This window comes from Tympanuchus pallidicinctus, unplaced genomic scaffold (assembly GCF_026119805.1).
Source record: "Tympanuchus pallidicinctus isolate F22 unplaced genomic scaffold, pur_lepc_1.0 scaffold13, whole genome shotgun sequence".
Taxonomy (NCBI): Eukaryota; Metazoa; Chordata; class Aves; order Galliformes; family Phasianidae; genus Tympanuchus; species Tympanuchus pallidicinctus.
The window spans coordinates 2,839,000-2,864,671 of record NW_026294648.1 but is presented as its reverse complement, the minus strand read 5'-3'; the positions used below and the strand labels follow the sequence as shown (position 1 = coordinate 2,864,671).

Below are 25,672 nucleotides of genomic sequence, written 5' to 3'. Positions count from 1 at the left end.
GGACGGCAAGGGCCGGCCGCGGCCCACCGCCACGCCACTCCCGCTCGAGCTTAACGCCGGCGGCCGGCGCAGCCGTGAGCGCGGCGCAGAGCTGACAGCGGCCCCGGCCCCGTTGCCCGGCCCCCCGCCTTCAGCCCGCCCCCGGCCCGCCGCCCGCCTCTGCCGCCGCGCAGGCGCCGCTCCGCCGCTGCCCGGGCTGTGGCCGCGGCCGTGGCCCGGCGGGCTGCGGCGGGCAGCATGCGGCAGTCCTTGACTCAGCAGCGGCCGGGCGGCATCGCCCTGCCCGACTCCGTGGGTGAGTAAGAGCCGTACCGGGGCCGGGCCGCCACGTCGCGGGGAGGGGTGCGGGGCCGCGTCCCCGCAGAGCGCGGCGGGGGGCTCCACCGTGCGCTTCGGGCGGTCGGGGCACAGCCCGGGCGCGTCGGGGCGGCACGGCGGTGTGCGGGAAGCGGTGCACCGGGGAGCCCCGCCGGCAGCTCGCGTTCGCCCGTGGCCGCCGTGCGAAGACGGCGTTGCGGAGGTCTGACGCGGGGACGGTCGCTTTGAAGGCGGCGCGCGTTCCGTTTCAGCGAGAGGAGCCGGAGCGGTGCGCGCGGCACGACTGCGTGACATCGTTCTGACGGCCGGGCACGGCGCTGCGTGTGCGCGCAGCCCGCACTGCCCGCCTCGGGGCACCGGGCGCGGGCTGCGATCCGGAGAGGCGTGGGGCTGCGCTGCGCGGCTGCGCCGGCCGGGCCGGGGGGGCGGGTCGGTGTTCTCGGTGTGCGTCTCGGTCGTGAGCTCGGAAATAATGTCAAAATGTCAGCGATGCCCCGTCCATCCCTGGAGGTGTTCAAGGCCAGATTGGAGGGGGCCCTAGGCAACCTGGTCTGATGTTAAATGGGGAGTTTGGTGGCCCTGCTTATGGCAGGGGGGTTGGAGATTCATGGTCCTTGAGGTCCCTTCCAACCCCAGCCATTCTGTGAAACAAGTTCCAAACGCGCAGGCAGTGTGCTTCGGGCTCAGTGTTTGCTGTCACCTCGCGCTCATCCCACCCCACAGAGCCGCCCTGCACGGCACTGCAAGGACCCCAGCTGTGCGAAGAGCACTTACCTCTCACGTCGTGGGGGTCAGCAGATCAGTGACCACGGTGCATTGAGTTATCCTGGAGCACTGCAGAAGTGCTGCTGTATGGGAGGCAGCAGAAGGGTGGATGTAGGATCATTCAGGCTGGAAAAGACCTTAAAGATCATCCGCTGTTTCCTCTCGTCCTGTTGCCAGTGAGACCAGCCCTGCTCTCATTGCAGTCACCTTTCAGGTAGAGGAAGAGAGCAGTAAGGTTTCCCCTCAGCCTCCTCTTCTCCGGACTGAACAGCCCCAGTTCCTTCAGTCTCTCCTCATAGGCCATATTCTCCTAGCCCTCCACCAGCCTTGTTGCTCTTCACCTCCATTCCTTTCTGCACTGAGGTGCCCCAAACTGAACACAGCACTGGAGGTGAGGCCTCACCAGTGCCGAGTGCAGGGCAGGATGACTTCCCTGGTCCTGCTCACCTCAGCATTCCTGATCCAAGCCAGGATGCCATTGGCCTTCTTGGCCACCTGGGCACACTGCCGGCTCATCTTCAGCCCACTGCCCATCAGCACACCAAGGTCCCTTTCCATCAGGCAGCTTCCAGCCACTCCTCCCAAGCCTGTAGGGTTGCCTGGGGTTGTTGTGACCAAAATGCAGGGCCTGACACTTGGCCCTATTGAAACTCACACAGTTAGTCTCAGCCCATTGATCCAGTCTATCCAGGTCCCTCTGTAGTGCCTTTCTCCCCTCAGGCAGATCAACACTCCTTCCCAGCTTGGTGTTGTCTGCAGACTTTCCCAGGATGCATTCAATCCCCTTGTCAAGATCACTAATGAAGATGTTAAATAGGAGCAGCCCCAGTGCTGAGCCCTGGGAGACACCGCTCGTGACCGGTCGCCAGCTGGATTTAACTCCACTGACCACAACTCTTTGGGCCCAGCCATCCAGCCAGTGTTTCACCAGCAGAGCGATGCCCATCCAGACCATGGGCAGCCAGCATCTCCACGGGGGTGTTGTGGGGACAGTGTCAAAGGCTTTACTGAATTTTCATGGATTGTAACATAGAGAAGTCTAGGTCTATAGACCTAGCTTATTCTCAGATTTGGGAGAATAAAATGAGAGTGCTGGTAAAAGGTGCTGCCTGGGCTGCTCCAATAGTTACTTGTTTAGCTGCCTAGATATTAGTTGTAGCTAAATGCTTCTTGCTTTTGGTCCTTGCAGTGTCCCCATACTTATAGCTGCACTTAAGAGTGCGAGCAGGAAGCTTGCAGGGGCATTTCCTCCTGGAGACACCAGAGGGTCAGCAGGATTCTCCTTTCCTTGCACACACCTCCTGGCACACTGCCTTGTGTGGCTGATGGCACCATGCAGCCCATGGAGTGGCTCGGTGAGGGCACCCTGCAGTGGGTGCTGTGCCTGCACTGTGCAGGGGCAGGGCAGAGCCGTCCCCATGCAGAGAGAGCTGGTTTGTGCCCAGGTGTATCAGCATGGCTGCTGGGATGAAGGCAGATGACATGGGTGGCTTTGCTGCAGATACCTGCAGATATACTCACACCCTACGGAAGGGTCTGTAGGCACCTGGGATGCACATCTTCAAGACAGCAAGCTGCCTTTCGGACCTGAGGGACTCCTGTCTTTGGCAAATGTGGGCAGGGAAATTGTGTTGGGCTTGGCCCAGTCCTCTCTGCCCAGCTGAGTTATGGACTCATCTCTGCACTTGCCAGGGAGCCTGCATGCCTCAGGTGGGGTGTCCCATGGGTGACCTGCTTTAGAGAATATGCTTGGCAGGAGTAAAGGCAGCCCTGCACACTCTTGGGGTGCATCCCTGCCCTGCTTCTGAGTACCCTGTGAGGTGCAGCTGGGAGCCTCTGGAGCGGGGAAATGTGTTTGCCTGCTCCGTGGGTGCTCTGGGGAGCCCTGCGCTGTAGGCTGTGATTTGGAGATGCCCCAGGGCAGCAGGGAACCATTACAGCCCATTGCTGTGCCAGCTGCTCGCTTCTACTGGGTTGTGTTTACATAATGTATGACACAGAATCAAAAGGATTGTTCTGAAAAGTGATTTAAAGATTGCAGAATAGGCACTGAACAAGCACCCCTGCAGATGTTGCTGAGCATAAGATGGAAGCCAGCTTTTCTCTTGTCTGGTGGGATCACTGTTTTATATTTATGCTCATTTGGGAGATCTATAAATACATTTAACAAAAAAAAAAAAAAGAAAGAAAGAAAGAAACCAGAATTAGGCAGCTGTATACGAGTTTCCCTAATCCACAATTCATTATTCAAACATCTAAAAATACCTGGTCCTTGCTGAAAGTAGGGGTTGCTGCCGCAGGAGGAGTGGCTGTGACTTTATTTGGAGAACTGTGGGCACCTTGTGACACGTTTACAGCCAAGATTTCCCCCCTCAAAACAAGTGGCGTACAGTATGGCTGTTTGACTTAACGCGAGCAGACAGACCAGAAAAGAAATGAGTGCCTTGTGGTAGTGCTTCTCGTTAGCTTGTCCCAAGGAGGATCTACTGTATTTAAACGAGCTTTGCAAAGTTATGGTTCTTAGGGATTTCTTCATCCATATCTGAGCGATGATATGTAAATGCACATTCAGGTATCCTAGTAGAGATTGATAAAGCACATTATGAAGGTGAAAAGAGGCGGCTAGAACAAAGAAAGGAAATTCACTGTGTTGTGGTTGGTGGTGGGAGGAAAAAATCTGTGATACCGTGACTGTCCCCAGATGGAATTAGCAAATTGTGTTGTATGTGTGTGTTTTTAGGGTCATTCAATAGAAGAAAAAGAAATTCCCTCTACGTAACTGTGACTCTCCTCATTGTGTCAGTATTAATTCTAACGGTGGGCCTAGCTGCTACAACAAGAACCCAAAATGTGACTGTTGGAGGTTATTACCCAGGGGTTATTGTAAGTATAGAACTCCTAGGTAGGTCTAGAAAACGTATTGCCTACGAAGTCCCTTGTGATGCTGCAAATGTTATAAAGGGTGATCTTGTTCTGAATACTAATGTATGCTCAGCTACTTCATTGCCATTTGGTTTATTTGTTTTATTATTATTTTGCACCTGCTGCTCATTCCCATGCAAGAATCCCATCCAGTCAAGTGGCAGTTTCCCCAGAGCTTAGGTAATTACATGCTTTTGATCTAGAAGCGAGACGGATATATAGGTCTTACATCAGTCAAAGCAACCTGAGTACTTGTTTGCATGCATCAGATTAACTCTAGCCAGCCAGGACCAGAGGTGCCAGGAGCAGCAGGGAGTCTAGATCTTACAGTGAAAGCGTTCCATCTGAATGGACACACAGAGATCCTCAAGTCCAATTGTGAGATACTGCTCAGGTGAACTTATGGTCCTTGCGTTCCTTGAAGAAGTTTCAACAGCACTTGTCTCCGCATGGAGAACTGCTCTGGCAACTTGCAGGCAGAGCATCCACATCAAAGCAGCTAATGCATTGATTTTTATTTTTCTTTAAATCAACAAAGGAAAATGGGCTAATTGTAGCTTCAGATAGCTTAAGCCAGAGAAGCCCTCTGGTGCCCAGCATTTCTGCCAGCAGAGTACAGCCCTTTACAGAAGTATGTGGGGAGACTACCTCATGCCCATCCCAGCCAGTGCTGCATGAGCTGTGCAGCACATCCTGGTCTGTTGCTGTGCGTGTCTGAGGCATCTTGTAAGGGAGCACAAAAAGGACTAAGCTACAGCTACTCTTGGGAGCTGAGCGTGGCCACAGCCCTCCAGCTGGCTGTTTCTGGTGTGACAGCCTTGGGTGCTGCACTGTTGGGTTCAGAGCCTCAAAGTTGGAGGCTTAAAGCCAGCTCAGATAGGCAGAGAGCTGGTTTTGCCTTCTTGCTCTCTGGTTTATTTACTGTGCACAGCCGATCTCTGGGAAGCTTTTACTTCTCTGTGGACGAGCTATTCTACAACTGAAGAAAGCCCCTCTGCAGCCCTTTGTGCGGAATGTTGTTACCAACAGCATTTAGTCTCTTTGATTTAGGATCGTTCTTCTGGCTTGTCCCAGTAACTCTGCATTAAGACCTGATATTCTAAAAAGAGCGGCAGTGAGGAAAGGTGCTGAGCAGGATGGCAGGCTGGCTCCCAGCTCCCCGCACTGTCAGTGTGCAGCCTCTGCCTGGAGCAGCCCTGGGAGCGCCGCAGATGGCAGGCTGTGGTGCGCAGCCCCGTGACATCTCCCTTGCTGTTTGTGCTCCGGCGACGTCAGCATGGCTGACATCTTTCCTGAAACTCGGTCTGCTCAATGGTTTCATGAATTCCTGCGCTTGGGGAGGCGGAGGCAGCCAGCCTGTGTGTGTAGGCCCTTCACCGCTTTCCCCCTCGGTCCATTAATCTGCTGTGTGGAAATGCGTGACGGCCTTGCCTGGCTTCCCAAATAGGAAAACGTTCCCATTTGCTGATGGATGCTTCAGTAGGCACTGAAAGCAGCCGACGCTTTGTAACGAGCCGGGCCCTTTCCCTTTGCTGTGCTGAGGGGGCCCACTGCGGTGCGGGCTGCTGGGGAGGTGGCCCTGAGCGGCGACTTCTGCAGCACGCAGCAGCTCTGCACCACCGTGGGGACCGTGCACACGAAGCCAGGGGCCCCTGTGTGCCAGCATGGTGCTGCACTGCGTTGGTGAGCAGCAGGAAGCAAGGAGCCGCAACGCTCTGGTGTAGTCTAGCTTAGTGCCCCTCAGCCCAGCGCCGCAAAGCGAGCGAGCAGAGCGGGGAGCTCCATCTGCAGTCACACAGCAGCCCTGTGGAAATCTGGGTGGCGAGCAGCTGCCCTGAATTTGATGGCTCTATATACACGCTGTCACTGTCATCTGGCTGGCACGGGCTTCTCTAAGAGCAGATCTGCGCTGTGCCATCTGGCCTCCAGGGCACTCCTGGCCTGATGCTCTCTCCTGCCCTGCTTTGATCTCCTGTCTTGGCCAAGCAAAGAAGCTTCTGTCTGCAGGGAGATGGGATCCCCCTGGCCTCTGCTCCCGAGGAAGAACCGAAGTAGGCACTGCAGATCTTCCATCCTTCAGGGGGTTTTTTTTCTTTTTTTTCCCCCACAAATAGTGCAATTCCTCACTGATGCATCTAAAAGAGCTGGAGCTGAGGACATGATGGCGTGTCTGTAGCCAGGCAGCTGTCACCCTCAACCATGACCACTGATCCCTTTGCAGCTACTTCTGTGAACCCTTCGACTGTGCCTCCATGGGAAATAGCATCAACTGTGGATGACTGATCCAGGCTTGGGAAGTCTGGATTGCAACAGTAACGCTCAGTTCCCCCAGCAGTAACCATCAGGCAGGCACAGAGGGCAAGTGCCCAGCAACGGCCACATCTGTCACTGCTCTTTGCAAGCCAGCCACGTTCAGGAAGGGGACAGCACCTCTGTGAAGGCCACGGACAGAACATGGCTCTCAAAAGTCTCCTTTGCTTTTCCTTGTTAAAGGCTGTCCATGTGGTACAAGTGCTCTCCCCAAGTTAGAACAGCTTCAAGCATTGGTGTAAATGATTGACCTTTCTTAGGCTTTTACTGGCAAAACTTCTTCTCTAGTGGTTCCTTGTCAAGCAAGTTGATCAGGGACTTTCCTCTGGAAAAGCATTTTTGTTTGTATTCTGTTGTCCTTTCAGACAGTCCTATCCACCAGCAGGTAACAATGACGTAATTGATGCACATTACTAAGGTCTCTGGTGAAGAAGGGTGGTTTTTTGTTTTTTGTTTTTTTTCCTCATTAATTCAGGATGAGAATCCACTGATTTATCTTTGCCCATCAGATGTAGTGGATCACCCTAATTTCTTCTTTTTGAATTATTTTGAATTATGTCAAGTCTTTCACCTCTTGGTTTGTGGCTGCTCTGAAGTGCCACGTGCACATTTCTTTTAAATGTGTTAGATCAAGTTTAAAGGGGCGCAGAATGGTTTTCTTGACTGTTTGCATTAGGATTGCATTGCCAGACAACTTCCCTGCTGCTGGATATCACCAGACTGAAAATATTACCAGGATCTGTCTCTCTGTAATGTCTGGATTGCTGATCTTTTGGACTTGAAATTGAACTTTAAGACTCCCCTTACTTAAAGAAGATGAAGATGGTTGTTTGCTCACGCCATGGTAGCTGCTCTCTGCTGTGGGGACAACAGTCTGAGAGCTCAGGGTGCAGCACAGACAGGATAGATGGGAAGCAGAAGCCTGGTCAGCTGCTTAACTTTAATCCCCTGCTGCTGGAGACAGCAGCCCTTGCTGCCTCTGGTGTCGGCACCAAATTTTACAGGGATTAAGCAGAGCAAGGTAAGATTTGACACACACTCTTCATCATACTTGTACCTGCTAAGCTCTGCTCATGCCTCTCCTTGTTAGTACTGAGTTTGTTAAAGCTTTGCTTTCTGTTCTGACATCTTAAATATCGAGTCCAGGTTACTTGGCCTGTTCTTGAGTCACTGCAGCTTATTTGTGCCTTACTCTGCTTCCTCGGGAGCTGCTCAGTTACTTAGCTTTCTTATCCAGGTCTTTACCACCCTCATCTATCAAATGACTTTGTAGCCTGCTGAATAGGAGCAATAGCAATTGCAGGACTTTCCCAGCATTTCTCTTTGCCAACTCAGAGTTCTGCTACGCACTGATAAAAGACCTTTCTGATTATGACCCTTACAGAAGCGCTTCTGGATCTCCCTCTGTAGTGCGCAGTTCCCTGTTTTTAGCCTGGTTGAGGTGTGCTGTGTCCTAGAAACATCTCCAGCTTAGCTAAATAGCTTAATGCCCTAGAGAAATGGGGTGGAAAGCTGCTCCTAACTGGATTTGCTGAGCTGAGATGAAAGCAAGAGGAAGAGATGCTTTTGCTGGATTAGCTCCTTCTGTTAGCTGGGCTGGTGTGAGCTTCTGGTAAAAGGCCAAGGCTGATGAAGTGTCACTCCTTCAACTGAGGGAGGAGTGGAAGGTGCCAAAAAAACCTGTTTCCTCAGTATGAGTTCTCCTTTATTAACACTTTGTATCAAGAAACTGTGAGCTGAAAACTTAGGTGATTGCTCACATCCTTGGTGAGGTTACCGGAGTCTGGTCCTGAGATTGCTAGTGGTGTCCTGCTAGTCTGCATCTGAGTCCATGTCCTCATCCACCCATTTCTGAGCATTACCAGGGAGGGTGCTGGAGACAGAATTCATCCTTTTGGTTTTTACACATGCTCTTGGTGTTATGTGAGGGGTATGCTTGACAGTCCCAGCAAGTAGGAGACTCCACTAACTTCCTTGCTGAGGGAAGAGTGCTCATGAATTCAGTGTGCTCTTTTTGTGCTTCTGGATTTATGTCTTGTCTGTATGTGAGATACTTCGGGTGTCTTCCTGATCTAAATGCTAACAATATGTTGTCTTTCAGCTTGGTTTTGGGTCATTCCTTGGAATAATTGGATCAAACTTGATAGAAAACAAAAGGCAAATGGTAAGTTCATGATGCAGTTGTTTGTTTGTTTGTTTTTCAAGACTAATTCAGATTCTGTGTGTAAAGAATGTTACTGGTTTTCCTAACCCTTCCAGGCTAGTGTTGCATGCCTCATGAGAGCTATAGATGGTTCCTGGCAGCCCAGGAGAACAAGGCTGTTAACCCAGATACTTTTCTAAATTTGAGAAAATGCTCAAAGAAGCACAGAGTGACTATAGACTGTCTCATTGAACTCAGTGGGATTTTTCAAGGGCTTGAAATAGAGTGTTTGGAGATTTCAGGATACTTGGCACTTCACAGACTTATGCCCAGCACATTTTACATTGAGCTGTCACAGTATGTGACATGTAATAGCCTAGGTATAATACATTTATTTTAAATCTTTCAAAATGAATTCCTGGAGGCTTGAAGCTCTGTGAAAACTGCTTTTGGCCACATTCTAAACCAAGGAAAGGACAGAGAAGGAGATCAAGCAGCCAACCCAGAGACTGGAGGGGAATGCCAGCAGAGGGCCCATCAGAAAGCCGGGTCTGAGGCTGAGTGCTCAGAGCTCTCTGCTTGGGATAGAAAATTCTGCTCTGGGAGAATGAGTCTGTGAGACGATGGAAAGAATCAATATATTCCTTGTTTTCAAACATCTCTTGAAGCAGGAATTAAAACCAGTACATTTTTTTTTGTGCAGTAGAGCTGCAGTTGGGGTGTGAGAAGCATGGAAGGTGCTGCTCATGCCAGGTATGCAAACCATGACTCTCTGGTCTCTCCTCACACTGCAAGGAGGGTTTCTCATGCTGAGAATCTTTGTGCAATGGGGAAAGAGCACCCAGATTGCCTTCTTTGATAAGCTCATGAGACCTGTGTGTGGTTCATGTCTCTTATGTCCACTAGCCATGTCTTGCAGGTGCTGTTTCACAACCCTCTCTCTTTTCACCTGTGCTGAAGGCAGCCACTGTAGTGCTTGGAGCATCAGCAGCTGCAGTCTCCATCCAAACTCTGCCCCACACCTTAGTGGCAAGGTCCCCACAGGTCTTGCCACTGTGAGATGGCACGGGGGAATGAATGATGCTGCAGCTGTCTGACCCTGCAGCCTGTCCTGCTTGCTCACCAATGTTGCCTGCTTTTGGAGCAGTGGAACTTCCTCTGCAGGGGGGATCATGGATGCTTAGCAGTGTCTGCTGGTAACCAGGGCTAACGCAAGTTTGGCTGAGGGAGTCTGGAAAAATTCCCACATGTACTGGGCTGCCCTTTGCTTTGCTAGAAATGTAATCCCCGCAGAGCATGGTGCTGGCAGCAGGGAGGGGGTCAGACAGAGCCTTCAGGAGAGGAAACCTTTCTTTCCCAGAATCAGACGGGGTGTGGGGTAGGTGGGCTTCCCAGTGGCTATTTTTTGCTCTTTTTACCCTGACTGTGCAAGAAGAGAACGTCCTGTTCCATCTGTCCTTGTAGGGTTTCCAAGCCTCTCGCTCACTGTGTAATAGCTGCAGGTCAGAGCCTGGTTGAGTAATCGTTACCTTACACCAATCCATTTCGCACATAACTGCCAGTAAATAAGCTGGCTACTCTTCAAGGATGCCTTTCTCAAAGCACAAGAGCTCTCTGTCCCTCTGAATAAGAAAGAGGGCCGAGGAGGCAGGAAACCAGCATGGCTCAGCAAGGACCTGCTGGGCACACTGAGGGCAAAGAAAGGTGCCTACCAGCTCTGGAAACAAAGCCGTGTCACCTGGGAAGAATACAGGGATGCCATCCAGACTTGTAGACGTGGGATCAGGAAAGCCAAGGCACAGGCAGAACTGAACTTGATGAGGGATGTGGAAAACAATATAAAGACATTCTACAGGTACATCGACTGGAAGAGACAGGCCAAAATGAGTGTATCTCCTCTGGTAAATGTAAAAGGAGAACCGGCTTCAAGAGAAAGTGGAGGTACTGAATGAGTTCTTTGCCTCAGTCTTCACTGGCAGCCAGGATTCTAATATTTCTCATGTCCCTGAGCCCTGCATCCCTAAAACTCTAGGTTGGTAAATCCCACCCCACTGTAAGGGTACAGCAAGTCCGAGACCATTCATGAGACTGAATGTGTACAAGTCTATGGGGCCGGATGGCTGCATCCCAGGGTTCTGAAGGAGCTGGCTGAGGTGGTTGCCGAGCCGCTCTCCATCATATTTGAAAAGTTGTGGCTGTCAGGTGAGGTCGCGGATGACTGGAGGAAGGGTCACGTCACTCCTGTATGTACAAGAAAGGGAGCAAGGAGGACCTGGGGAACTGCAGTCTCACCACTGTGCCTGGAAAGATCATGGAACAGATCCTCCTGGATGATATACTTGATCACATGAGGAACGAGCATGTGATCCGAGACAGTCAGCATGGCCTCACCAGGGGAAGGTCATGCTTAACCAATCTGGTGGCCTTCTATGATGGAGTGACGGCGTTGGTGGACAAGGGGAAGGCGACTGATGTCATTTACCTGGACTTAAGCAAGGTCTTTGACATGGTTCCCTACCACATCCTCATCTCCAAATTGGAGGGATGTGGATTTGATGGGTGGACACCCAATGGATAAGGAATTAGTTGAAAGGCTGCAGACAGAGGGTGGTGATCAATGGCTCTGTGTCCAGGTGCAGGCCGGTAACAAGCGGTGTCCCCCAGGGCTCTGTCTTGGGACCGGTGCTCTGTACCATCTTCATCAGTGACATTGATGACAGAATCGAGTGCACCTTCAGCAAGTTTGCTGCCAACACCAAGCTGAGTGGTGCTGTTGTCACAGTAGAAGAAAGGGAAACCATTCAGAGGGACCTCAAAAGACTTGAAAGGTGGGCCTGGGTGAACCTGATGAGGTTCAGCACAGCACAGTGCAAGGTTTGGCACTTGGGCCACAGGAATCCCAGGCATCCATACAGACTGGAAGGAGCTCCTTGAGAGCAGCCCTGCAGAGAAGGACCTGGGGGTCCTGATGGATGAAAAACTGAACGTGAGCCAGCAGTGTGCATTGCAGCTCGGAAAGCAAATGGGATCCTGGGCTCCATCAGCAGAGGGGTGGCCAGCAGGGACAGGGAGGTGGTTGTGCCTCCCTCTCTGCCCTCGCAGTAGGCAGAGCTGAGTAGACACAGTAGCTGTTGCTCGTGGTCTCCATGTTTTATTCATGTCTTGCTTCACCCAGGGGTGCTTAATTTTACAATGGGCAGTCTTGCCCATTATATATTTCCATAGTGCCACAGGCAGTGCAGAATGCTTTCAGTTTTCATGGACTTCACCGGAGCCCTTCTTTAAGACAGTGTGCGTTGCTCATTACTCAGTCACTCGTGGTGATGTCAGGATGAGCTAAAGGCAACTTCTGCAGCCATGTTCCTGTGCCTGTTTCTGCCCAGGAGGTGGCTGAGGAGCACAAGGCGAGCGTGCCAACTTGGCCAAAAGCGAGAACTGACCTGAGTCTGAATTCTCTCCAGTCTGCAGACAGAAATAGCCAGCTCCCCTTTCTCCCACCCCAGCAGATTGGCTTTCGTGCCGTGTGTCTGCGCCTTGCGCTCAGCAGAGCAAGGGAGAGCACGGTGGTGCCAGCACTGAGGGGAGCTGTGTGGTCAGTGCTTTGCCAGCTACAAGTCAGCACTTTATGATGCTGTGTGACAGCCGCTCATGCCGTAGGAAAGCCGTTACTACCAGCTTCACAAACCTTGTGTCGCTGTAACGGTGTCCAAAGGCAGCTCCAGAGCGGAACCCACTTATTTTAGGTTCCTACGTTATCCAGACGTCTTGTCTGAATGCTGCTCAGTGTAGCTGACTTCAGGCTTTTTTTCCTCCAGCTCAGGGAGAGGAAATTGGCGTATGTGAGGGCAGCAAACCCATTTCTGACACTGGATCCTTGGATTCTAATAAGGCTGTTATAAAAGTATCATAAAAAGTATCATCATTTTAAATAACCATGTTAACAGTTCCTATCTGCCAGTGGAGAGGACAAATAACCTAATTGTGTGTACAAAGTGTTTGGCTCACTTCCCATCCCAAGGGTTATGCTTTTAAGGGGAGATATCTTTTCATGTATGCATGAAGTGCAGGAAAGTACAGAGGGAAACTTAGTGCAGAATGACCAAAGCTGTAGAAAAGCATTCCTTCTACTGGGATTGTAAGAAGCTGCACTTTCCCCCATTCTGTGATTTCACTGGTTGTGACAGAGAAACAGTGTGGCCGTTGTAACTAACTGGCAGTGCCAGAAATGGAAGCCACTGTGGCTGGTGGGCTGAAATGGCCAGAGGAACATTCGTATGAGCAGACTGCCTGCAGCTCTCTGGGTTGCAGAGAGAAGAAATTCCTCTCTGTGGGGAAGAGTTCAGGACAAGCGGCAGCCAGAAGAGGAGGTGTATGGTCAGCCTAAGTTTAGCGCTCTGGAGTCAGGGAAGATCTTATATTACAATATCAAGTTGTCTGGCACAACTGTGCTGCTCCTGCTGCCTTGCCTCTACCTCCGTGGGAGAGCAGGCGCCTCTGAGACACACATCCCACTGACTTCAATGAGACCAGTCTGTGCAGCCTGGGCAAACATTGGGGTCATTGATTGCTTGAGGGCTTATTGACTGTGGTTTCTGTATCGGTGTGGAAAGGACACAAAATGTTTGGTTGTGGAGAAGCACATGACGCTTTGCTTTGTTTTCCTTCCTTAGCTGGTTGCATCGATCGTCTTCATCAGCTTTGGCGTCATTGCTGCATTCTGCTGTGCCATAGTAGATGGTGTCTTTGCTGCCAGACACATAGTAAGTGCTTCCAGGAAAACCAGAATCCTGCAGTGCTTTTACTCTAGGAAAACAGGTGATGTGTTCACATCGCACATCAGACCACATCCAACTCTGTGAATACATGTTGTGTGCTGAATACTGGTTTAAACTGTAAAATGTAGAAAAATGTGCCAGCTTTACAAAAGTATCCTGAGATCAGCAGTAAGCATTAAGATGTTAAAACATTGCTTCAGTTCTTGTGTCTGTGCTTCATGTGTTTACTGAATTAGCTGGTGCCAGGTGACAAGGTGGGAACAGTTGCACGTCTGACTTTGCGTGTTGTGTTAGCAGAAGCTTCTAATGCTGGTTGAACTGCTGGGTGTTGTAGTCAAGGGAAGCCATTGGGTACGAAGCTCTTTGAGGGGCTTCAGTGCAAACAGGAAGTGATTTCAGTGGGCTCCAAGCCCTACTGTGGTCACGACCAGTCACTAGAACAGAGGGACGTGCAAAAACTCCAGCTATTACTGTAACAATGGAAAAAAACACGATCCTGTTTGAAGTTTTAAGTTTAAACTTAGAACTGCAGATTTTTTTTTTCCCCTGCAACGTTGATGTTTGATGGCTTTTCTTAGAAAATAATTTATTTTTGCAAAATGGGATTTAAAACATTCATTTTGAGTTTATTTGTAATCAGAATGGAAAGAAATGTCAGGATGTCACAGTTACCATCAGCTCTTTGTTCTTTGTTGTAAGGCAGACTCCTCTTTCCTGCCTGGGTTTGTTCAGACAGTAAAAGGCTGCGGGGTGGCCAGGTTTGCTTGCAGGGCAGATGGAGTTCTGCAGGTGTGTGATAGGTCCCTGTTGGTGAGCAAGCTGTGACCGCCTCTGACCCCTTTCAGGGGCTTGGTGGAGTGTGAGCACTGATAAAAGGATGAGGCTTATCCAATTCCAGGCTGATCCCGGCCACGTGGAGTGGAGCCCCGCAGGTTGGCTCTGAGATTCGGGGCTCTGTCCTGGCAGGCTGGGTGATGATGTGAGCGGGCGCTCGGTCCCACCCGCCGCCAGCATGCTTGTGCGTCTGTGGCGGAGCAACGAGGGCTCTGGTTTCTGCCTCTTGATTAACGGGTGCGCTTTTGGCCTCGCTTCACCTCCTAACCACCCAAGAATGTCGCCGTCTGCCCAGAGACGTGCTCCCAGCACCCAAGCACATAGCGTTCCCTCTGGGGCACTGTGTGCCAGGTGACACTCGCAGAGCAGGCCCCTGTGCCTGCAGGACGGCCGCGGCACGGCGCGTCCCCACAGCTGGCGTGCACAAATGGGGGAGCTGCCACTGCCTGCCCTCGGCGCGGTGGGAATTCAGCATTGCATTTTGAGAAGGGGGCTGTCCGTGAGCGAGAAGGTAATGTGTTTGTTTGTGAGCTGAGCCATCCCTAATCCTCCAGAGGTTTCCCACCATTCGCTCAGGAGCCCAGAAGGACAGATTTCCCGACAATTTGATGATAAATTGTAATGATTCAGCATGAAGAGCCCTTGGAAACACATCAGATGGCCCAGGAGACCTCTGGGGATATGAGGAATGAATGAATAATCTATTTCTCATGGGGCAGAAGCCCTGCCTGGGTGAGGCTGGCTTAAGAGCTGCTGCTCCCACGTAGCTGCCACAGACATGCACCCCACAGCACTGCATCCAGAAGCTCTTGGGGGTTGGGGTGGTGGCTGCCATGGCCGGATGCTGAGGCAGAGCAAGGCCAATCTGAAGCCTGGCCCAAAGGCCAGCAGGTTTGGTTTTTGCTGGGGCATTAAACCTGGTGCTCTTCTTTTGGCAGGACCTGCGGCCACTGTATGCAGGACGATGCCAATACTACTCCAAGAGCACCACACCACCAGAGGTGAGAGCAGGTTGGGCTGTGCTGCCTCCTCACAGGGCTAGCTTCACCTTGCAGGTGTAGAAGCCTCCCACCAGGCTGCTGCCACCATCTCCAGAGCTCTGCAGTCAGCAGCAGCTGGGAGCCAGGGCTGCTCTCCTCCACCAGAGGTGCCTGGAAAGGAGCAGGCAGAAAGGAGGGGGTGGGAGAGGAAAACACACTGATTTCTGTCAGTCTTCAGCTGCACACAAATTACCAGAGCAGAATGTGGATTCAGAGTCCAGACAGCAGTAATTCCTGCTTGTGTCTTCTCCACAGAGAAGCCCTGTGAGGATGGGTGTTCATATCACACCACGTTAGTGCATATGGACACTATTGACTGCCTGTGCTCTGTGCTGAGAGTCCCTCTAGGTTTACTCCCACCTTTCTGAGGAGTTAGGAATAACTATGTTTCACCTTAAAATGCTTGAGGTGCAAATAAAATATTATGGCATGGTACTGGTGGGGTCCATTCTGTTTTTGGCCAAAAGACTGTCCAGGTTAGCTTCGGTGATACTACCCACAGGCAGTCAGTCTCTTTTCTGTTACTTTCCAGTATGGGAATCTTTCCCTCAGTTAGTGTCAGCCTCTTGACAATTCCGTGCCCAGTTTGCCATCTGGGGAAGCCTTTCTTCAGCAATGCCTTATCTGTTTGCAGGAGTTGCACAACCCACTTCCTACTCTGGTGCATGCTTATCTGTGACTTCCCCGTGGTGGAAGGATGGGGCTGATCTGCTCTACTCCCATGCATCTTTATTCCAGACTGCCTTCTTATAAGAGCTGTGCTGCAAGATAAGGAAAGAAGGATCTCCCTTGGGCTGATCTTTGCATCAGTGCAAAATTACACATAGAGCAGGCTAAATGGCAGCAGGAATTGTTTGGTGATTGTGTCCATATGTGCTTTGTGTTTCTTCTGAATTCACACAGGCAGTCTGTCACCCACAACGTCGTGCACCTTGCACACCGAAAATAAAAACCAACACCTGCTTCTGCTGCGACCTGTACAACTGTGGAAAGTGAGTAAGCTAGAAATATCATTCCTGGCATGGGGAGAGCAAGCAGTGTGGTGGTTTGTGGGTTTCTGAAGGGCCAGGATAATGCCAGACCAAAGTATTGATCAATGACAGCTGCTGTGGGAGGGGAACCGAAGCGACTGTTGTTTGCCATAAGGACTCAGTCAGAAGGGGGCCATGTAAGAGTAAAGGGGTACAGGAATTAGGCTAAAGCCATGCCAACTATGTGTAAGCATGCTTCAGGCCAGCCCAGCTGGAAGAGTGGGTGAGAGTTCCCATTACTTCCACTGCTGGACTTCCTCCCTTTTTTCCCTGATGTACTTCATCCTAACCTTCCTTATCTGTTGGATTTTATTTAATTTTAGAAGATAGTTATGAAAACTGGGACACTGTTCTTCATTTTCCTCATCGTTTTGTTCTTCCAGTGCAGTTCCTCCAGTAACAGGGAGGAGTGTTCACGAGCTAGTGTTACCTGCATGCTTATAAATGAGTGTCACAGCACTGTGCAAGGAAGAGATGGAAGAGTGATTACCGATAGAGCACCCCTGCACTGTGATCTTGCTGTTGTTAGATCACCCCATGGCTGCTGTGCTTGAACTAACCTCAGCACACATACTGCTTAAGTCATTCAGAGTGTCTGGTCTGTGTCAGCAGAGAATAAATGATTTTCTTAGTGCCAGCTCTTGCCTAGGGCTGTTTCAGGGTTACTATTTCTCATGGGCTGGCCCCTACTTAAATCACTGACTGTGATGGTAGGAGATAAAAAGATTCTATTAGGAGAGGGTAGTTGTGGGTGCTGGGAAGGGTAATCCCTGGTTTCTGTAGTGTGTTGTTTCTGTATAAGAATTTGCAGAACAGAATTTGTTTTTACTAAATGAGGGGAATGACATAGAAGTGATTGGAACAGAAAAATCTAACTGTTCTGTATTACTGGGTGGATTTTTCCCAGTCAGCCAGGTTGAGGGTTCTGCCTCTGACCTATTTTCCCTTATTTGAAAGCGGTTATTTCAGACTTAATCTTGCTCGGTGCCACACAAGTGCTTTGCACTGAGGAGATGCTGTTTCTTTTGGGACCTCAGTGGAAAAGGCACAGACACTCAAGGCTGGTTAGCTACTTTATTGTGTATAGGGTGGAAATTACAGAAGTGACAGCAGCCTTGCATGCCTCCTAACGCTGAGAGCCCCAGCTGCAGCAACCTTGGGCAAGTCCCTTCATGTTGAACCCCACACAGGGTTCTTTATCACTGCAGTATTTTTCAAAGCCTTTTATCTTTGGTGCTGAATATCCTTGATGATGAAGCAGGGTTCACTGAGAACAGTACACTCTTACACATCTGCATTAGAATGGGCTGTGCAGGCAGTACGTATAGGCTGTGCTGTTAAAGACTGTCCGGGTCTGTGCTCACATTTCCTAGTTCAAATTGTTCAGGCTATTAAGCAGGGCTTTGCAGCCAAGCCACTCAGTTAATCTCTGCCTCGATTCTGCTTGAAATTGTTGTCTCCTCCACTGCGATCTCTTCTGCAGTGAGTCACTACAGCAAGGGTTGGGAAAAAAGGAAAGGAGAAGCTGAAAGTGAGTGAAAAGGAAAGGAGAAGGCTCTTGAGGAAGAATCCTGCCAGCCCGTGCCATGGTAGTGATGGAAAGGAGCACTTGAGTAGGGAAGGCTGAGACAGGTGTGCCTGGTGGCTGGAGGCCAGCCATGCTGTCCTGCATTCCTCCCATCTAGCTGCTCGTGTGGCCGTGAGAAGCCTCCAGTGCGGCTCTTCCTTGGGACGTGGACTGGTTTCTCTATGTGATTCCAGGTCAGATCTGTCCTTGGGAAGCCTCCAGGACAAAGGTCTGGCTCTGGAGATTTCAGGTGATGGAAATAAGAGGCAGATCCAGACTCAAGGGCAGTTTCATATTAGTAGCTGGCAGGACTTCTTCGTTTCACAACATATCGGGCCATCTCTTCTGCTGTTATCATGCAGGGAGATCTTAGATGCCAAAAGAGTGGGATCTAGCAGGCTTTATCCCTGCTCCTGGCTCAGTGGTCAGGTCCAGGCTATCATTAAATTGCAGGTAGCATTTTACTGCCCATTGGAAGTGCTTTGGTTTTATTGCGTGGTGCATTTTTTTAATCTTTTTTTTTTTTTTTTCCCCCTATCCAGCAGAGTAGAGATTTCTGGAGGATACTATGAATACATTGATGTCAGCAGCTGCCAAGACATCATCCATCTTTACCACTTACTTTGGTCAGCAACAATTTTGAACATAGTGGGGCTATTCCTGGGGATCATTACAGCAGCGATACTTGGAGGTTTTAAAGACATGGTAAGATGATACCAATTTCTTCTGCATTAAAGCAAATAAATCAAATTGCCTTTTTAAAATAATCATGAAAACAACTGTTGGTATTTCTGTGCAAATGATCTTTGCATCACTGCAGTCTGGCCAGGAAGAAGAGCATGGAAAGAACTACAAGGAAAAACTGAACACAATTAGAAAAGGTGAAAAGGCGAAAGAAACGTAGACTTTGTTTTCAAAAGGAACCTTCCCAGAGGTGTTGCAGTGCCAGGGTGAATGCAAGTGACCTTTTTGTTTAAACCAGATGTTCCTTTTAATTGCACTGCCCTTCTACAAGGAAATGTGTGCTGGTTGTTCGTGAGCTGTTGATTTCGTGGCACGAGTTGGGTCCTTCCTCCTGATTGTGAAGACGCAGTCTGAACAGCCATCTTGTTTATTAGTAGCATGCACCAGGCTGTTGCCAGGCTTGTTCTGGGGCAGAGTTGAGCTCCATCTAACAGACACACTCTGCTCCTCTAAATACTCCTGTGTTCATTCAGCTGTCTGGTGTTGGTGACTGAAGTGGTCTGGGTTAGTGGCTGAGATGCTCTCTTTGTTTTAACAGACACCTTCCCTGCCTACGCTGAACTGCACGGTTGAAAATGCACATCCTACAGTGTCCTATTACTCAAGGCCACAGGTGACATCTTACAACACCTACTACCACAGCACTCCTCACCTGCCTCCCTACTCTGCATATGACTTTCAGGTACAGAACGTTACAGTTTGTTTTCTTCCTTCGCTGGAAGGTTAAATGCAGTCTGCAGGACTCTGGAGGCCTGTCTCTCGATCATTTACACAGTTTAATTTTCCTGTTCACGCAAAGAATACCAAAGCTTTCCTTCTAGCCACTGGTGCTTGGCAGCACTCGCTCTTACTAAGACAACAAGCTCTCCTTGAAAAGAAGGCAGTAGGGCATGCTGCCTGCTTCCCCTGCTGTTCACCAGTAGAGGCCACATTAAAAATAGGCACTGCCTCAGGCACCTTGCTGTGCACCGATGATAAAGACAAAGCGAGGTGTCCAGGTGCTGGTTTGCATTAGGCTGACTGCTGTGCCTGAGAGAAATAGATGAGCTTTTGGAGGAAAGCTCTTTGAGCTCTCAAAGACACGCATAGACTGAAAAGCTCATCTGTTTTTCCCACTTGCTTCAGCTGGTCTAAGAACATTCCCTGCAGACACCACTGCTGCTCCAGTCTCTGTTCTGAGTCATGGAACTTTGCTGCTAGAAACAGTGATTTCATTTGAATCCTGCTGTCATTGTCAGTTTTCACTTGTTGAAACAGATGAGATTGTTTCAGCTCAGCTCTTCTTTCAACTGGATGTTACTGGAGTGGTGGTATTAACTTCACATCTTACATTTTCTTTGTGACTGTCACAGCTGGGGACTTTTTTTTAATTAACAGGAGCTTAAGGTCTTGGATGTCAGTGGTCTGCAGTAGCCGCAATCACTGTCATCAGAGCTGTGCATTAAAGGTATCTTGCATCTAAACAGATTTGGATATATTGCTAAGGCCACTGAACAACGCTGTTGTCAGAATATCCCAGAAATATTTGAACATCAGAATTCCTGGGACTTATCTGTACAGATTTTTGACTTATTTTTTAAGGTTAGTGCAACCCAAAGCAGTCAGCAGTGCCGTGTAACTTTTTCCTGTGTAAAGATTCTAACCTCAACATATTACCTAAGCAAGCTTCTCTACAAAGTCCATTTGCCAGACACTCTGCTGATAATAAGCACTGTTTCATTCTGTGCCTGTCTGTGCTGCAGTCCCGCCAGCAGAGATCTCAGCATGGGTGGATTTGCCCTGCTTTTCAACCAAAAGCACTGCTGGGGCTCTCCTAGTGCTCGCATCTCAGCCACCAGATGAAAGCCCCCTTGTCTCACTGCTGTGGTACTACAGGCGTTGGCTTAGGAGCTGACACAAAAGCTGGTCAGCAATTAAGGTAATCTAAATTTAAAATAGCCAGGTCTCACTTTCAGGTGCTGTTCTAAGTCCAAGCCTTGCTTTTCTCCAGGAAATTTGGGAGCTCACACAGGATCAGCTGAGGCCTCTGGTAGTGGATGCTCTTTCCCTTGTCTGATCTGAGCACTGTCTTTGCCACCTTGATGCCTTCTGCCCTGCTGTCCTGTGGTGGTGCATGGAGCAGGCCCAACCTTGCTTCTCCAGTCCCTCTCAGAGGCTGCATTTCCTTCGGTGCAAGAATTGCCTCATTCAGCACTTCCCAGTGTTGGAAATATCCAAATAATTTTGTCAGGACAGTATCTCTGATAAAAGCAGATTTTATTTGCGATTGCAATGGCCCGGGGGGATGATGCCAGGCCTTCCGATGCCTCTTCAGGCACTTCCTCAGGCAGGCCATCACTTGTTCTCTGGTTTGATCTTGTGCAGGATATTCTTGCAGTGTGTGTGAAAAATATGCATATATACACCTACATACAGAGTGTGCAGTCCTGGGAAGGTTCATCTAGAAGATGTGATGTAAACTATCAGAGATCTTCCCCAAGTTAAGTAGAAGGACTCCCAAAAAGAACGATGATAGCGGAGATCATGAAATAAAAACATATATATATTATCCAATTCTGATGCAGAAACAACATTTGATTCCCACCCCAGTCATTCACCCATCTTTTCCAAGGAAAAAAAAAGTCCTGAATTTCTTAGGGAGTTTGTGACTCTGCATCTCTGCTTTCTCACACGTCAGTAAGACTAGCTCTCTGGTTTTTGGAAGAGCACAAGTCAATGGGAGTTAGCAACAGCCAGCACTATGGCATCTGCTGGCAGAGTGCTGTGTGGTGACAAGGGCTCTGCGATGGGCCAGCACAGGAACCGGGCAGGAGGAAACCCGCTGGGATGGCAGCAGGCTGCGTGCTGTGCCTCCCTTTGTGTGATCTGGTGGCCAGGGGCAGTAGGCTGAGTGCATCTCTGTCCCCGGCACTTTGCCTTCTGTGAGAGGGTGCAGACGAGCTCACTTCAGCCCAGCAGCAGCAGCATGTTCTGCCCCAGGTCTCCCATTAACAGAAGGAAATGAGCGCCGTCTTCCCAAGGGCCGGATGGATGTGTTGGCAGGGACAGGCTCTGCAGAGGCAACAAAGGCCGCTCTCCTCCCAGCCCCGGGCTGTTGCCAGGCAGCAGTGCTCAGATGCTTGGTGGGCTGGCTTTGCTGCTGGTGCCTGCTGTGCTGCTCTAGCAGCGTCTGTCCAAACAAACATCTCTGCAGGTGGGGCTGCACCGGTGGGATGAGCGTGCGTTGGAAAAGTTGCCATGTTCTTTCAAACAGGAGTGATGTGTGTGACTTTCTCTGAGCTTATAGGTGGCCAAGCTGGTTTTTGTGGGTTATATAGCACAGAATCAGCTGTCATGGGTCAGTTCTGGAGAGGTGGTGCAGGGTTTCAAAAATGCACTGCCGAGATAAAATCCAAACTTGAATACTGTTTGCAGCTCAGCCTGGCGGGTGTGAGAGCTCTGCTCTGCTGTGGGCCCCTCAACAGTGCATCCTTCCTTCTGCAGCTCCCTGCTCAGAGTTGGCACTGCATGCCTGTGCCCAAAGGATGAGCTGCATCCAGGGCAGCACGAGGGGCTCAGTCCTGGCTCTGAGCAGGAATGTGCTTCTCCAGGGTGCTGGGAGTGGGGCCCAGCACCTTGCCCAGGCTGCTCCATGAGCATTGCTTTAGCAGTTTAGCAGGTGGCAGTGAGGAATGCAAGGCTGAGCCCAGGAACGTGCTTGTCAGGGGTAAAATTACGGTGCATTACAGGAGAGCAACGTGAGTGTCAGTATTTCATTAGCTGTTCAGAATTAATTTGTCTGGCCTATTTCTGGACAGAACGTGACATGGTCACGGCTCTGTGTCAGTGCCAGCATCATACGACCCAAGGTACTGTGGAGAACAAAGGTGCTCCAGAGAGCACAAAGTAATATTCAGGCATGTACATATTTGCTATGTGAAACCTTTTGAAACTGGAGTAAATTGCTTGCTGCCATTATTATTATTTTAATTAACAAAGTGTCTGCAGCCTGTTTGTTACCAGTGGCTGATACATGAAAGCTGAGATGTGAAAGAGCCTCATCAGTTCTTGGTTGTGCAGGCTAACATGAGATGCAAGCAGGCTCACAGCAGAAGCGATGGGAGAGAACCAGAATGCTCCTTCCATTCCAGGTCTCAGGAGTTTCATTACGCAGCACTGTTACTGTGCTTACCATGAGCACAGCGAGCGATTCAGGTGCTCTCATGTACGTCTGCACGCTTTGCAGAGCTGAGTCTTGAAATACTAATCTTCCTCTGCTCTGTAACGTAATCCTGTTTTACCACTGCCCTTCACAACTGGAGACGTTACAGCATTCTTGCTTCCTCCCTGCAGCATTCCAGTGTGTTCCCAGCCTCCACTCCCTCCGGCCTCTCGGACGACCCGCAGTCAGTGTCACCATCTCCCAGCTACATGTGGTCCTCCAACGCTCCTCCTCGGTACTCGCCACCGTATTTCCCACCTTTTGAAAAGCCACCACCTTATACACCGTAAAGGACGAGGGGAAAGAAGAGCGAAATACTCGCCGTTGAAATGATTGTGAACATTTTGTGTTTGTATCTTGCTGTGGGAGGAAGGGGGGAGTAGATACAGAAGATAATTGCAAACATGAATACTTGATTGGACAGTTCGTTCTTGCGAGACTTATTTCAGAGGTTTAACAGTGGGGTGTGAGGAAGGGGACATACTGCTCATGTTTTGCAGGGGACCTAAATTCCAACCTCCTCATTTTACAGCGAGGCTCATGGAGTCCTTGGTTTTTAATAAAGCGCAGACGATAGATTCTGGTCTGCCTTAGTCCATCTTGAGCCAAGCTGAAGTAAGGGTAGCCAAGATCCACAGCTGCCCAGGGGTATCGTTCTGCTCGAGGTGAGGGTGCTTGCAGACAGCTCAACCTGATGCTTGTTTTGTTTGGCCTTTGGCCACCAGTTTTTGGGGAGTTTGTGGGGCTGCAGAGCTTGGCTCGTGTCACTTGGTTACAGTCTATGGGATGGAAACCTTAGTGAGGAGCCGGGATGTCTTTAATAGAGGTAACTTCATAGGGTGTTTTCTTATGTGTCTAGTAGAACAGTGGGAATCTTTATTTATTTATTTATTAGGGAAAAAGCTTTAATAAGCTCTATTAGCTGATTTATTTGAGGACATTTCTTAAGATAGAAGGTGAAATGCAGTTGTCTGTCTTCCGAATTCTATGTCATGATGCCGAAGTCAAACCGCCTGGGTGGCTGCACTGCCTACATCTTCAGAAACTGCCCGCAAGTCATTGAAACAATGCAGTGGAAACACTTTCTTTTTCCTTTTGCTTGGTTAGGATTTTGTTTTAAGCTTGTAATTTTAACGGGTTGAATCAGCACCTTGAATAAGCAGTGTCTCAGTAGCTGTGTTATGGGCTGCACATATGGAATTTCCACGAGTAGTTCTCCAAGATGTAAGTCTCACATGGATAAAATTCAACACCGTGTAATATAGGATGAAGCTGATAGGAATTTGCAATTATCGTTGTGACTTTCATTTAATCTTCAGCTGATGACTGTGCTGATGGATCTAGATTCCAACAGATTTTGCATGCGTCCTGCATTACAAAAGAAGGTCAGCTTTGTTACGTGACACAGTGTCCTGTAAAGTGTGGTTTTACTCCAGTAAGTGACCTCAGATGACGGCTTTTAGATCTGAGCTGCTCAGCCTGAGCATTCCCAACTGCTTGCTTCAGAGAGGAAAAAGTGAGGTATTGACATTTTATTCCTTATTTCCTAAAAATGGACTTTGCATCAGATTGCTGGCCCTAATCCCAAATTGCCTACATTTACATTCAGCTCTGGTGCAGACAGGAAGATACCCAGCAGCTCAATCTGGCGTGCAGAATATAAAACTGGTCCACGTGCCAGGGGAAAAATCCACGGTTACGTATTAAGCTGTGGCCTCTCTCTACTTTTAATCTAAAAGAGAAATGCTGTCAAAATGGACAATGGACGCTCAAGTCCCTGATCTCACTTTTCAAGGTACGCCACACTTTATAATGCTGTTTTCAATACTATGCATTTGCGAAGCCCGTAGGCTAGGCTGTGTGTTAACCTTCTCATTCCACTGCCCACTGCTAGTCAGTCTGTTAGCCAGCTCAAGGATGGCACTGCTTCTCCAGAAACAAACGTAGCTTTTTCTCCAGCAACAAGTGAAAAGAGAAGCTGGGGAAAGGAGTACAGTCACAGGATCTGAAGCACTGGTGTGTGCAGAACACATCCTGCTGGCATTCTGTTTTACTGCGGATGGCTCAAGCGCAGCTCTTGGAAATCTGCATACTGAAAACAACATACTAAGAGTCTCTTCCATTTTATATTGCATTTTTCTGAATGAAATCTTGTTCAAGAGATTGTGTGCGATTTCACATCTACCCACAAATCTGGCATTTGAAAAGGCCACGCTCACTTAAATCAGAAAATTTGGTATTGCTGCACCTCTGAAATGGGAGATCCCAGCCCTGTCCCAGCGCCAACAAACACGACACCATTTGTGCCTGTCTACTGAGCAGGGCTCGGGGGGCAGCGCAGGGCAGGACGGAGGCAGTTCTGGAGGTAACAGAACCCAGAGGCAGAGAAACAATAAGGAAACAGTTGTGTCATCAGGTTTGATTTGACAAGAAACACTGAAATTAGGAAATTATCGATCCGAATTCTTGTTTTCTAAGGCATATTTAAGCAAAAAGTACATTGCTGCTTTAAATTCACTGCAATACGATGAGGCCGTTGTCACATTTTAAAAATTACCTGTTTGATTTTTCTGTTGAATTAATGTTTCCTTCCGCTCAAGTGAAATAAGTGTTTCATGTGAATGCAACCTTCTGCACTGTGGTCATCATTCTTACAGGAATGTAGAACTGTGAACCATCTGTACCCTTTTATTACTTTACCAAGGTCAAATAAACTGGTGTGACTTTTGTAAGCGTTCATAAGCTGCATTCTGTGTTTTAGCAAGTTTTGTGTTTCAGCATTCATCGAGGAATTTGGAGTAACTGCACCTCTTTAACAACAAACTGTATTTGCTGTATTGGGAAACTGGTGGTTCTACCACAGTGTTGATGTTTTTTCTTTAATTCTCTTAAGCCCCAGGTCCTCCTCCAGCTTCACTGTTCAGCAGCCCTACTCAAAGAAGGAAGCAAAGCATTCCCCCCCAGAAGCAACCAGTGGGGCATGCGCTGCTGCTCGGATGGAGCGGAGCAGTGCTATGAAGTG

The 25,672-nt window shown here is 49.4% G+C and overlaps 1 protein-coding gene across 7 annotated transcripts; it reads left to right on the top strand.

Moving 5' to 3' along the window:
- The first annotated feature begins 173 nt into the window (after positions 1-173).
- TMEM255A (transmembrane protein 255A) lies at positions 174-25,392 on the top strand. 7 transcript variants are annotated; one of them, XM_052672893.1, is made up of 9 exons: positions 174-295; positions 3,824-3,966; positions 8,417-8,479; positions 13,129-13,218; positions 15,006-15,068; positions 16,011-16,099; positions 18,251-18,410; positions 18,988-19,131; positions 22,782-25,392. In XM_052672893.1, exons 1-9 carry the CDS (start codon positions 238-240, stop codon positions 22,938-22,940), a joined length of 969 nt encoding a protein of 322 aa, XP_052528853.1. In that variant the 5' UTR covers positions 174-237; the 3' UTR covers positions 22,941-25,392. The 7 variants fall into 7 exon arrangements, with proteins under 7 accessions (XP_052528853.1, XP_052528851.1, XP_052528850.1 ...); XM_052672891.1 differs by having other exon boundaries at positions 18,248-18,410; XM_052672890.1 differs by having other exon boundaries at positions 3,824-3,985; positions 16,015-16,099.
- Positions 25,393-25,672: the final 280 nt, after the last annotated feature.

What these genes read in the sequence shown, in the direction of transcription:
- TMEM255A (XM_052672889.1), top strand. Translation starts at nt 238, where the DNA reads ATGCGGCAGTCCTTGACTCAGCAGCGGCCGGGCGGCATCGCCCTGCCC. An exon ending in CGCCCTGCCCGACTCCGTGG is followed by an intron (nt 296 to 3,823) that starts GTGAGTAAGAGC and finishes GTGTGTTTTTAG; the next exon opens with GGTCATTCAATAGAAGAAAA. An exon ending in TCTTTGCTGCCAGACACATA is followed by an intron (nt 13,219 to 15,005) that starts GTAAGTGCTTCC and finishes TTCTTTTGGCAG; the next exon opens with GACCTGCGGCCACTGTATGC.